Source organism: Corvus kubaryi, unplaced genomic scaffold (assembly GCF_017639235.1).
Source record: "Corvus kubaryi isolate FWS band 111438036 unplaced genomic scaffold, C.kubaryi_AGA036_p1.0 37354, whole genome shotgun sequence".
In the NCBI taxonomy this organism is placed as follows: Eukaryota; Metazoa; Chordata; class Aves; order Passeriformes; family Corvidae; genus Corvus; species Corvus kubaryi.
In genome coordinates, this window is record NW_024581116.1 from 12,802,662 (window position 1) to 12,816,321 (window position 13,660).

General features: G+C 37.9%; 1 protein-coding gene and 1 long non-coding RNA gene across 2 annotated transcripts in view; both read left to right on the top strand.

Annotated features, from left to right (window-relative positions):
- Positions 1-10,313, top strand: part of NOL10 (nucleolar protein 10) — a 51,498-nt gene extending 41,185 nt beyond the window's left edge. Inside the window, exons 20-21 of the mRNA XM_042033009.1 lie at positions 4,793-4,895; positions 9,074-10,313. Coding sequence (XP_041888943.1) covers positions 4,793-4,895; positions 9,074-9,193 — 223 coding nt within the window. The 3' untranslated portion in view covers positions 9,194-10,313. The remainder of the gene's footprint in view (positions 1-4,792; positions 4,896-9,073) is intronic.
- A 1,308-nt stretch (positions 10,314-11,621) lies between these two features.
- Positions 11,622-13,335, top strand: LOC121666971. Its single transcript, XR_006016860.1, has 2 exons — positions 11,622-12,214; positions 12,850-13,335. It is a non-coding gene; the product is annotated as an uncharacterized LOC121666971 (long non-coding RNA).
- The last annotated feature ends 325 nt before the right edge of the window (positions 13,336-13,660 follow it).

The window sequence follows — 13,660 nt, forward strand, 5'->3', positions numbered from 1 at the left end:
AGACAGTAAAAGAAAAATTGTTTTGTCTGGGTATTTTTATGACGTCTAAAAATTTTCAAAACCTACACTGTCCTTGTAATGTCAGAACTTACTATTTCTGCTTTTTTTTTTTTTTTTTTTGCAATACAAAGTACCACACTGGGAGGGTGTTTGTTAAGTGTAGTTGGTTTGGTTTGGTTTTTTCATTTCCTTAAACTGATGATCATCTGAAATAACAGGTACATGGATAAGCATGTCAAACTAAAGAAAGAGCACATTAAAGTAAAAGACTTGGCTTTGAGATGCTCAGTGCCTGCAAATCTCATTGATTTAGTTTTTTTCAGAGGCGAGTTGAGCCCTTCAGAAGATGAGATTTAATAGCCTTTTATTGTTTGGAGCACAAACATTTATTAAACCTTTCAAGACAGTAGCTTCAAAGTTCTTGCAGCACAGTTGGTGCAGAGCAGAATTTTGACTAATGTTGGAAACTGCTTGTTGGGCTAGATGGATCTCATAATAAACATTTTGGTTTTACTTAGAATGAAATTATACAGTCAAAGAAAAGAAAGTGAATAATATAATGGAGCTGTTTCTTTATGTCACTAATGACTACAGTCTAGTTGTTTTATAATTGAAATTTTCTGAAGGCACAAACATTTGATAAAAATTCAGCCTTTTAACTAGAATGATCATGTAAAAGGGATTTTTAAGTATTAGCAAGATAGTGTTCCTATGGTAGTCAGATAGTCTATGATTTCCATGTTGTACTTGTAAGACTTCTCTTAAGTAGAAATAGTGGTATTTTATAAATTGGGATTTATAGCAGTTCTGCAGAACTGATTCCCATGTTTTCCTTAGCTGTTTTTTATCAGCAGGTAATTTCACACAGGGATTTCTCTATTTTTTTTTTAAATTGAATACACCCACTTATTCTGGACCGTTAACTTCCTTAGATATTTCCATTAACTTTCTTCTGATTGTTTTTCTTTTTTTTTTTTTGTTCCAGAAGATGAAGCAACTTTTTAATTTTGTCAATTTTTCTTCTTTGTCAGGAGAAAATCCACTCTGGACACTCCGACAAAGTATTGTAGATTAAAAATACTTTTTTTTACATTGTAATTTGGTTTATGGTCATATTAGCTGTAACTTGGAAGGAGCCTGACAGACTGGTCAAATGACACTGTATTCTCAGTGCGAGTGAAATACGTCATTAAAAGGCTCTATGGCTGCAGCCGACTCATATACTGCTCCTTTGCACAAATTCAGCTGCTAAAGCTCTAAAGCAAATTCTCAAGGACACTCAGTTTGAAGTGTAAAGATTTCATTTTATTCAAAACATTGAAGGCTTAAATGTGAACAAGAGTGTGGAAATTCAAGTAAATAAGCCAAGACAGGTGTAAGGAAGAGAAGAAACATTTAGAAAAAAATAATGCAGGGTAACACAGGATAAAGTAAATTTTTTCTTTTGGTTTTAAGGGAGCAAAATAATTTCTTCAGCCCAGGAAAAACAAAAGCAAATATCACAGATGTGTCCAGTAGATGAAGGAATGTCTGTGATGACATAAGCTGTGAAAAGACTTTTAAAAGACTGCTTTTAAAGAAAGGAGAGTGCTTTAAGATTCGCTGCTAATGGATACCCTCTGTGGTAGGTGCACAGATAGGATACAGTGTAAAATGTAAAAAAAAAAGGAGAAGAAATGTAAAAAAAAAGGAGGACAGAATAGAATGACCAAAAATATTAATGCGGTAGCATCACTTCCTTTGTTTTCTGAGTTGCTGTTATTGAATTTACTTACATGGGGGTTTTTTTATCTTCGTCTAAGCAATTAGCTCTATACTCACTGATCCCCTTTGTGCTCATCCAAGCATTGTTCTCAGTATGGAGTTTGGTGTTCCTCAAATTCTTAGAAGAAATTTGAAAATCAACAGCTGATGTCTGTTTCATATAATGCATATCTGATATGATTTTGTAATCATAATTGTTGTGAGCTAAATTGTTGGGTTCATAAGCATTTTTACATATTAGAATTTTATGAAGAAAAACATGTTTTGTGCTGGCCTTATTCAGTGATAAGTAGTCAGCATAAAAGTAATTAAATCAAGTAGCATACTGAAAACTGGAAAGACTGTAGTGGCATGTACAATCTGGTGAGGCTGGCATGTTTGTCTTTGATTTGATATATCCAAGTTATGGAATGATGGTCTGTGACCAATATAATTAAGTACCTTAATACCTTCACTACGCATTTAATGGCTAGATGTTCTTTTTTTCTCTAATCATATAATGTTCTACCTGAGGAAACAGTTTATGACTTATATAAAACTGGGTGTTTCTTTTGACATGTTCCTGACTCAGCACGGCTCCAAGCCCAACTTCTAAAGCAGTGGTGCGTACTATAAATTCCTTCCTAGACCCACAGTCTACTCATTTCTCTGTGCAGGAAAGCTGCAAGATTTACTCATGGTTCTATAAAACACCTTGTCTCAAATCCATCTACATTTAATTTTCCCCTTTTGTACTCTTACACTTTCACAAAAAACCTCCAAATCCTTGCTTTGTTTCCCTACAACATAGGTTTCCTACCTCGTAACTTGAAAGAGAACCATAAAAGGAAAGGATTTTTATCTGTGTGCTAAGAGTTCTTTTTATTTACTTGATGTCCCTTTAAAGAGTATGTTACTGAAGTTAAAGCATGTCAGAATTAAAAACTATAGCAGTCATATTTTATGAAAAGTATGACAGTCAATGTATGTATCTCCAGAGGTGGCCAAGAAAGCCAACAAAACATAGTTGATATTCCTAGGTGTTGTTAAAGAGGTATTCTTGTTTCACAGCAGGAAAAGTCCTGAAAAACTCTTCTCCTTATAATGAGGGGAAAAAAAGGGAAATTTTTGTTTGATTTTTACATTAGAACAGGGGAATTTGCTTCTCATAATGCTGTAAATTTATCCCTTGAATTAATTTGTTGAGGAAGACATGAAAAAAACCCAGCCAAAACAAAAAACCCAGCTGTTGTTTGTGTATCAGTATGTACAATTCACTATCACTTGAGGTCTGCACGTTTTCAGATAAATAGAACCATACCTACATTTTTTCAGTAAGATTACAACCCCACAGCATGTTGCTAGTATCTACTCATTTTAATTTTTCTCCTGACTGAAGCAGTGTCTAGGCAGTCATGCTAAATAATTGCTGGGTAGTAGCCATATTTCTCCAGTTCACTTTCAAAGGGGAGAAAAATGAGACTTCACTTGAATGTAGAAATCCCACCACAATGGTGGTGACTGATCTCCTGCCACAGTTAGCTCTAAGGCTTAGCTTGTCTTTCCGATTCGCACAGATGGAACAAGTTTTCACATGTACTCAATAAAAATACACTACAGAAAAAAATACAATCAAAGTACCTAGTCATGAGAAATAAAGTAGTTCTTGACAGTAATTTTTCATTGTTAATCTGAAAAGTCTTTGTTACATAAAATGGCTCATTAACCAAAATTCAGTGGACTTCAGAGACTTCATGCATAGGCCACCACAGCCATGAGTTCTTCATACACAGTAAATGCCATTGACTCTGGTGGCTGCCAATCATCTCTATTTTTATGATGATTTATTTCCACTTCAGAAGTAGTACAAAAAGCATCTCTTGGCCCTCTTCAGAGAGAGCTAATGAGGCACTAATAGCATCTCAATTTGCAGAAACTAATTTTGTTTACAGTTAGGAGAATGTTTTCTAAGCACATGCAGAGTGAGTTTGATTGTACAAGCCATGTCATATCCTCAGAGGGTGCTACTTACTCGTAGGACCTACATTATAGGAGAAGGATGAGCCGTGTTTGGACTCACAGGTGCCTTTAGGGAGGCTGGCTGAAGCCAGCACTGTCCCTGCCTGCCTGCCTTCCCCCTGAGCTGGAGGCTTATGTGGGAACAAGGCATTTTTCCACTCCTCAGCTGTTCTGGTTTACAGCCCAACTTAACTGAAGTCAGCAACCATGATATTAAATACCAGCTCACAACCTGGAGCAGCTGGGGCGTGTCCTTATGTCTTGCTTTTGCAGGGCATTAACTTCCGGTGGAGGAGAGCTGAAAACAGTATGAGTTTTGGCCACACCACCTACCTCCTTCTCCACAGAAAAGCTGGAGTCTGGAGCCTGAGGGAGAGGCTCTACACCAGTTTGCTTACAGAAACTCAGTGATAAGCACTGTGCTTGAAGGCATATGCTTCTGTGGAGCTCCTCTCTGGGCCCAGGATCTGTCTTTATCACATTCACTTGTTTATATTGTTCTTTTATTCAGAAAACTACTTAGACTGTTGCAGGCACAGTGTCCGAACAGGCATTTGTGTTTGGATTAAGTAGTGAAATGATTAATTTGGTGATTAATTCATTCTGGTGTATAGTCAAGCTTACTTCCTTCCTTCAAAAGTGTTTCCAATTCAGAAATTATAAGATTTCAAAAAAACTGAATATCTAGCCTTACTTTTTTCATTTGTGCAGTTTAATATCCCCAACTTTATTGGACATTTCATAGAAAACTATAGCAATAGAAGGGTGTGGTTTCTTTCTCAACTAGAGTCATGTTACTTTTTAGCAGCAAAAACAATGAACTTTACATAAATTTTAAAAGTGTTTCTACTAAAAGCAATATCTGGAGGGAATTATTTGAATTTGTCTTTCTGTTTCCTGAATGTTTATTTTTTTAGTTATGACATTTCAGGGTTTCAGAGAAATTGAGGTTTGTTTTGACTGCATTATCAACTTTTATTACAGTAAAAAGATGGCAAAAATAGGGGCTAATGTTAGTTTTTCTCTGCAGGAAAACTCTTGAAGATCGTTTAAAGCTTGAAGAAAAGCTTGGCACACTCAATGTGTCTGATACCACAGTAGGCAGCAAACAGGCGACATTCAAATTAAAGAAGGTGAGCTATATATACATATATATAATTTTTAAGATAATGCACAGGTAACTTTAGTTTTTGCATGAAAGAACAGGAACTTTAAAACCATCAAGCAAATGTCCCTCTTCATTTCTTTATAAGCTGCCAACTCTTCAGGTTCTTGCCAAGAGAATGAAAGTCTCCAGTAGTGCTCTGTGTGTTTATCCCATGTAACTCATGCAACACTCATAAAATCTTACATTCTGGTGGAAAATAATGGCTTGCATCTTTTAATAGTTTATTTGCAGAGGTACCACCAGAAGCTTGTGACCTTCCCTGACTTCAGTGCCAGCACTGATCAGATCTCAGTCTGCAGGTCCAAACACAAGTGAGGGTGCTGCAGGGGACAGGCTTTTTCTTGGTTTGGCATGGTGAGAGGTCTCAGCAGGATAGAAACAGAGCTCCAAACCACCTTTGTTGTTGACCTTATGTAACACAGGTCACAGGAATGAGCTGGTCCTATACAACCTATATATGGTTGTCATATTCCATATGGAGTTAACTGCTGTCTATTTACCCTTTCCAAGGGTTTTGATTTTCCATTCTAAAGAATTTTGTAGATTGCATACAGGTGATTGCTTTATAACATGGGGACAGCTAAATAAATGCTTCTGTGCATCTGCTACTGCTGCAGAACATTTAGGGATTTTTTAAACCAGAAAATTGCTTTAGAACTGAGGAGAGGATTCAGTTTAAAAGCTGAAGACCCATATGAATTAATACTTGACCTGACAAAATTTACTTTGGTTAAAATTTGTTTTCCTCAGGTAAGCATCTTTGCTGTAACACATTTCTCCTTACCACTGGTCAAATACTGTTCTCACTGGTAAAACACTGTCACAAAAATGGCTAAGTAGTTACTTGATTGTCACATTGGATATGCCTGAAGGAAAAAAAAAAAGTCAGATTTATTGACTGTTTCTACCTTACTTTACTGATTATTATCTGTTTGCAGATGTCCTTTTTCATCTGGTTTTGATTCCTATATTGCTGGAATTTAATATGTGACTGTGGAGTAAGTCACAAATTCCTCTGCAGTGCCCTGTAGGGTAACCTTTCTGGTGATTTTATCAACTCTGTAACTGATACGTTGGTGTCTTACAGCTTAATAAATGGGCTTTGTAGGGCTTCAAAGCACAGATTTTTTTACAGTAGCTTTAACTGAAGAAGTGTAAAGCCACAAGGTTTTGTGCAGTTGGTGCACACTGAACTGTCACTTTTTACTGACAGTTTTGTAAAGACTTGGGAGCAAGGTAGACAGATCCTGCAGGAGGAAGACAGACACAGCAGTGGTTCAGAATGCCAATTTTACTTGATTGCATCAGATAAGATACACCTTTGAGGGGTTTTTAAAATTATGGTGCTTCTAACATATATGGATTTTCTTTTCCTGACTATTTACTGATAATTGCTTTATTAAAATATGTACACTGTAGTCATCTGAATTAAAAAGATTTTTTTAAATCTAATTTAAAGAAAAATAATGCATCTACAGTGGAGATATTTTCTCCTATCAGCAGAACAACAAAGTAAGACTTACAAGTCTTCTCTCAAATAAGCAGACTCTTGTTTATATCTTCTGAAGTCCCAAGGAATGGAGAAGGGAGAGCTATGCGGTCATGGCACTCCTTTTCAGAGGATGAAGAGTTGGAGCTGACGAGCCAAAAAAGGGGTTTTAGTGTTACTTGAAACATCAACTTAGGCTTTGTGATGCCCTTTCCTCAAAGGGCAGGTGTATTTAGGAGTAGGTGGAAAGATTTAGCAGGGGAGAGAATTGTCCTTCCTTAGGGTTGGTATCACTTCAACTCCTAAGTTAGAGGAATCGAGGCTGAACTTGGCTCCTGCAGGTGTGGTATGTTGGCAGCCTCCTGATGCCCAGCTACCACTGACAGATCCAGTGATGAAACTGTTTATCATTGATATTTCACAGTTTAGTTTTCGGGGGATTTGCATATGGTTCCTACAGTGTGGCAACTTATTTTTCAATTTCAATATGCTTTATCATAGCAAATAGATCTAACAAAATAGCAGGATTTCTAAAATGTCAAAGTACGTATACTTTTAGGACAGTATGGAAGACATTTAAAAAACCCAAACCATAAAATTTCTAATGCAGATCAAGGTCATTCAGTTTCAGTACACTATGAGTAGCTGTCAACATGAACTTAAGTAGATTCATCAAGATTGTTTCAGAAGAGGTCTGGAAACAGAGAGAAACTACTTGTATTTTCAAATAGTGGGTTTCTTGTTGCTCTACTTGCAATGAAAACAGGAATTAATAAATTCCATCAAAGTCAGAAGACCAGTAGTTTTTTCGGCCTTGATACCAGTATGGGCTGATTGCTGCATTTGGTAAACTGGTTTGTATCTCACCTCAGCCAAAATGCTGTCCATGAAAGCAGATCTCTAGTTCAGCTTAAATGGTAGGTGAATGGGAGACTGGGGAAGAGATGAGCTGACACGAATTCTGTTGGTTACAGAATGAGATGCAGTGGGGATGCAGCTGCATCTACAGCGGTAATTCTGTCACACTGTCAGTACAGTTATCCTGGGCTGCTTGAGATTGCTCGAATTGCTGGAGTACTTTTAGCATGGACAGTTGCCTGAGCTTGGCTAGTTCAAGTCTGCTAGTTCCAGTTTCTGCCTAGGTGAAAGAAAAACTTTAGTCTTCCAAAGAAAATAGTAGTTTATGGCTGTAAGAACCATTTCATCTACATGGTACATAAATTAAACCCTTCCAGCATGTTTTTGATTAAGAGAAGAAACATTAATAGAGCATGTGCCACAGGAGCAGAGATTTAGAATTACTTTCATGTAGAAAGTCTTTCTATAACTGCATACAGCATATCAAACACTTCCAAGAACTCCTAAGAACACATTTTAGGAAATGTGTATGCTTCAGCAAATTTAACTAATTGTTCTGTCTTTTTAAAATTAAATTGTGCAATATTAAGCCTGACAGATTTCAAGAAGCATTTGGACAGTAGTCTTGAGCACATAGTGTGATTCTGTCCAGGGAGACTCCTGTAGGGCCAGGGTTTAGACTCGATACTTGTGGGTTGTAGGTTACGGGTTTCGGGGTTCTGTCGGGACCGGGCGGACGTAGACGGATGGAGATCTCTATAGGCAGGTCTTGGGACACAGTCGGTTTATTGTAAAGGGCGTGGGTATTGGGGCACTGCTCAGAGCTGCCTGACTCAGCTCTGAGCAGGCCCAAGAGAGTAAGCAGGTGAGAGAGAGTAAGTGGGAGAGAGAGGGTGTAAGAGCAAGAGTGGAAGTAAGTAGAAGTGGAAGAGAGGAATAGAGAAGAAGAGAGAGAATCAGAATCAGAATGTCTGAAGTCCTGGTTACAATACAATAAATCATCTTCTGTACTGAATATTCTAATTGTCACTAACCAATCTAATACAAGATACAAATCCTATAGCATTTACATACAGCCTATAAGAGTTCTTATATTACCATAGAGTGTTACATCTTAACTTCTAAAAACTACTCTTTGGACCCCTTCTGCTGAGCTAGTAGGGTCTGCTCTGACCCTTGGACCTGCCTGCAAGCAGAGGGTATTGTTTCATCAAGAGGGGATTACTTCAGTGGCCATACCATTGTTTCCTAGTTGTTCAGTAACTAAGACCTGGTATTTCAAAAGTGGCTTTCATTTCGATGTTGCCTGTAGTTTTCATATTCCCAAAATCTTTTGTCAGGCAATCATATTTCCAAGGTTTTCCTGTTCCATCTTCCCCAACAGTGGGTCCCTTCCAACTCAGCTTATTCTATTCTGTGATTCTGTTGTTAAACTTGAAAACACTAGTTAACCAAAGTAGATACTAAGTAGCCACAAATTGGGATCTAAATTCTTAAGGGTATTTAAACATAAATTCTGGAGTGTATTCTTAAGCTTTGTTTTTTATCTGAAATACATTGTTCACTGTTTTTTGATATCTTTATGTTAAACATTTGCTCTGAAAAACTTGGAATGATAATGCCTAAGGATGTCCAGAATTAACAGGTAGAGTCTGACACAAGATAGCATGGGGCAACTAATGGTAACACTTCCAGATTTGCTTAATGGAATTCTGACTTGATATATTGATATTGGAGCAATGAGGTGATGTGTACATTTACAAGAACCTGAGTCTATTTTTGTTTTAATATTCCAGTCAGAGCAGCAAAGGAAACAGCAGGAAGCTGAGAAACTGCATCGTCAAGAGAGGAAAAGTCTTCGGCGCTCTGCCAGTCAACTCAAGAGCAGACGTGGAAGAGGACGACTATTTCATTGATTTATGGTTGTTTTTTTTTTAAGAAACTTTTTACCTAATTTTTCATTTGAAAAAGGGGCTTTTTCAAATTGGGACACAGTACCAATGGATTTGTGTTTTGATTCATTGGTGAACAAAAAACCAGAACTTCCTAAACGCTGTGTTAATTATTGAGAAGTTTATGAAAGTTAAAGTACTGACCAAAGGACACTATGGATATTGTCCAGTGTGAACTGTATTTGTTCATAAATCACCAGCAATCAGTTATTGTGTTACCCTGGATGTTTTCTATATAAGAATTTATGTATACAACGAGGCTCCCTGTCTTTTGTTTAACTGAAGAGCTGTGAGTTTTTGTTTCTGAAATCTTTGTGACTGCTTAGGTAGAAGATCAAGGGTAAGTTATTTTGTCTAAAAGCTTATTTTTACAAGGACACAACAAATTTTTCATCTTGAAGGATGACACACAATTGTATTTTTCAAAAACTGACTTTGGCTTTATATTCTTGGGTTGCCTTTAGTAGCAAATGGTACAAATGGTTGTCAGAAGGGCAACTGAGAATGCCTGATTTGGGTTCCTTTGAGTCATTGTATAAGGAAACCTCTCTTGCCACACCAGGTACAAAGAGGAAGCTCAGAAGCATCCCCTATTAATAAGTCCTATTAACTTAGATTTTGTAAATACTACCTTAACTCATGTAAAACCTGCTCCTGATGTTTCTGTTTTGGAAAGCCAGCCATGGTTCAGCATAGATCAAGTGGTATATGTTCACATAACAAGCATTTTAAGGCCATGCCAGTAGTCTCCTATGCTTCAGAAAAAGAGTTTTAAAAACCTAGAACCTAAATAGGTCAGTACTTCAGCAAATAAATTAACTTTTATCTTTGATCCTAAAAGAACCTTTTTATTGCTTTTTAAAAGCTTTTATAGACTGCCTTTTTGCTAGATCAAAAAAACCTCTGAACTTTGGATCCAACAAGAATCAGTGAATCCTTCTGTCACTGTAAATCTTTTTAAGAGATTCATAGGTTCTTAAGTGTTTTGCTTTATAAACCAGAGGGGTATTAATCTGGTCAAGTCTCTTGGACAGTATTTATAGAATCTTTGCAGTTACTTCAGTAAAAGCCTTCATTCCTCATAGCCTGTTATTTTTTTGTTGTTGTTGTTAAATAATAATTTAACATAGTTAAATTTTTTTCTCCCTGACATAATTTTACCTGCTTTAATTCTTGTTTTAATTATATTGCCGCCTTCAGTTTAAAAAGGCATTTTTACCTGATATTTTTATCTTTAAAAACTTACACTGCAGTTATCACCTCTGCCCTTGCATTCAACTAAAGGATGAGTCTCTCAATACGTAGTTTTTTACCTCTAACTGTCAAATTACTGCATTGTCCATAAGGTTCTCATGCTTTTTATTTAGCGCAGAACTATTCAGTATTCCAATGTCAGTCTCACCCATGCTGTAAGTACCATTATTACTTCTCCTTAGGCACTGAGAAATGTGAATGCAGTTGTGGTTGCTTCAGGGTATGTCCCTCTTTTTGGAGTCTTGTCTTCTGACATGCAAGCCTCTGAAATCCAAATGCAGTGACAAGTTAAAATTTGTACTAGTGCAACATCTTCCCTCTGGAGCATTATGTTATCTCTTAGAAACTATCTCTGTGCGATTCTGGTGTGCTCAAGTCGTACACAGGGCTGTATGAAATTGGAAAGATTAACAGGGGAAACTGGCCTCCATTGTGGTTGAAACAGGGCACTGAGTGGACAGAAGTGGTGCTGTAAGAGCAGGAATTTGGCAGAGTTTGTTCCTTCTCATGGTGGGCCTAAATCCCCATTATGTTTGCTCTAGAGCTGCATTTACGGTATAAGGCATCTGTATTTCAGCATTGATTTTGTGGGCTGTCAAGAGCAGTAAAAAACTAAATATGGTTGATTTGCAGGGTGGTAATGAATTGAGTATGAAATGGTTAACCTTCAGCTTAAAATGAGAGTATTTCTTCTGGTTTTGAGATTCTTCTGACTGACTGGTTTAAGTCAGTGTTTTGCTTTTCTTGCACTTACATTCATAATGTAAGTATTGTGATAGTATTGATCACATGTTTAGGTTGAAGCCTCTATGATAAAATGAATATGGTTTGTACTGTTAGATAGAAGGCACATGCATGCTGCCCTTAGCATGCCATTTATTTCACCTCAAAGATAGTTGGGGTACATTTTAAACACCTCCTTCAACCTGCTGGCAATGCTCTTCCTAATGCCCCTCAGGACACCATTGGCCACAAGGACACGTCATGGACAGCTTGTTTTTCACCAGCACTTCCAGGTCCTTCTCCACAGAGCTGCTTCCCAGCAGGTCACCCCAGCCTGTACCAGTGCCTGGGGTTATTCCTCCCCAGGTGCAGAACCCTGCATTTGCCTTTGTTAATTTCAAACTGTTCCTCTCTGCCCATCTCTCCAACCTGTCGAGGTCCCTCTGAAGGGCTGCAGAGCCCTCTGGGGTATCGCCGCTCCTCCCAGCCTTGTGTCATCAGGGAACTTGCTGAGGAGACCTCTGCCCCTTCATCCAGGTCATTGATGAGTGAGTTAAACAATACTGAACCTTGGGGGACACCACTAGTGACAAGCCTCCAACTAGACCCTGTGACACTGGTTATGACCCTCTGGGATCTGCCATTCAGCCAGTTCTCAATCCACATCACTGTCCACATAGGGACCTGGCATGAAGCATGTTTAGATAGTTGAGATTGATTAAGTAGATTAACAGCAGGTTGAAGTTGTTCTTGAGCAGCTATCTGGGGAAGATTGAAAGTTTCAGTAGAAGCTGGAGTATCAATGCAACATCATTGCAAATGAATTAGCTTCATCATGCAACCAAAGCAGGCATTTCTTCAGTCTCAGCCTGGTTCCATTAATGTTTTTCAGTCAGCAGCCACTTCATTTTCCATGCTGCAGGAATCAGTATTCGTCCAGAATTGCAATTCCTAGAAGCTGAGCTGCTGCTGGGATCCTTTGTGACATTTAAGGTTCATCCTCTTAAGGTAAGTGTGATCAGCTGCTGTAGCCTCATGGAAACCCTGATTGTTTCATACATTTGAGAACTTAGGGTGAGCATCAGTTTAAAAACCCACTATAAATAAATGTACAGGTGGTGGTTAAATGTGAGTGAAATGCTGGTGAGATAAAGGAGTGGCCTGGGTCTGATGTGTCACCTGTACTTCAGTATTTTTTACTCCACAAGTAATATGATTTATATTGGTTAGACTGTTAATCATTCAACTAGCATTGAACCAAAACTAATTGTCTCATGTTCTTTCCAAAATTCTGTTACCAGGCCAAGAATCATTCTGTGTTCCTGTGGCTGGTATAATTGTCTGAAATTAGGAGCACCTACCAGTTTAAACAAAACAGTGAAAAAATTTACTGTACCCCACGCTGCTGGTTTTTAATATCTGAACAAAAGAAATGTGATTTCAAAATATTACCCTGCATATGTAGCAAGTGTGTGTAAAATGTATATGCACATTTTTATACTCATGGGGTTTATGTATGGAGCTTAAAACAGGTTTGAGATGTCAAGCTTCAGGAAGAGTTGTGAGAGGGAATGGAACAGTTTTCCGATTACTCCATCTTGCTTTGCAGCAGCCTTTTATATTTGTGTTCTTCATGTTTCCAGATGTGGAAGTGGGGAATATAATTTAATTCCAGGAAGACAGGACCATGTTTCAGATGCAGGAGTACAGTGAAGCAGTACAGCTCCCTGCCTGGGGAGGTTGTGCAATGTCCATGAAAAGACTTGTTGGATTAAACATCTGCAGGTATAGATATCTGTGTATCTTCAGGTGTAGTGGAGCCTTCCCTGAGGAAGAAGAATGGTTTAATGAACTTTAGAGGACCTCTCCAGCCTGATTACTCTATGGATGTTGTAGGGCATAAGGAGGAAACATGTATCATTAATTGACTGGAGTAATTTTCCCCCTTTGTCTCATCCTTCCACTGAATCACTCACTAGTTTTATCTTTTTATCTCTTTCTTAAAGATAATATACTTCTTTTGGCATGTTTCCATAGCTAATATATTTTGTCTGATCTTGAGAAGTATGGGGATTTTAAACTGAATGAAAGCACATAAATCTATTATAAATTTTACCTCTTGATCATTATCTCTGTATTTCAAAGCCCATTTTACTCAACAGCTGACTCTTTGTGTTGAACATGAAATAGTCCTGTCACCAAAATGAACAATTTATAGTAAAGCCTACAGAAAATAATCATATTTAGCACCACTTGTAGTTTACATAACTGGAAGAAAAGGAATTCCTGCATTTTAAAGGCTCTCTAGGTCATAGAATCATAGTTTCGTTTGGGGTGGAAGGGACCTTAAAGATCATCTAGTTCCAAGCCCCTGCCATGGGCAGGGAACTAGACCACGTTGCTCAGAGCCCGTCCAACCTGGCCTTGAGCACTGCCAGGGATGGGGAGTCCACA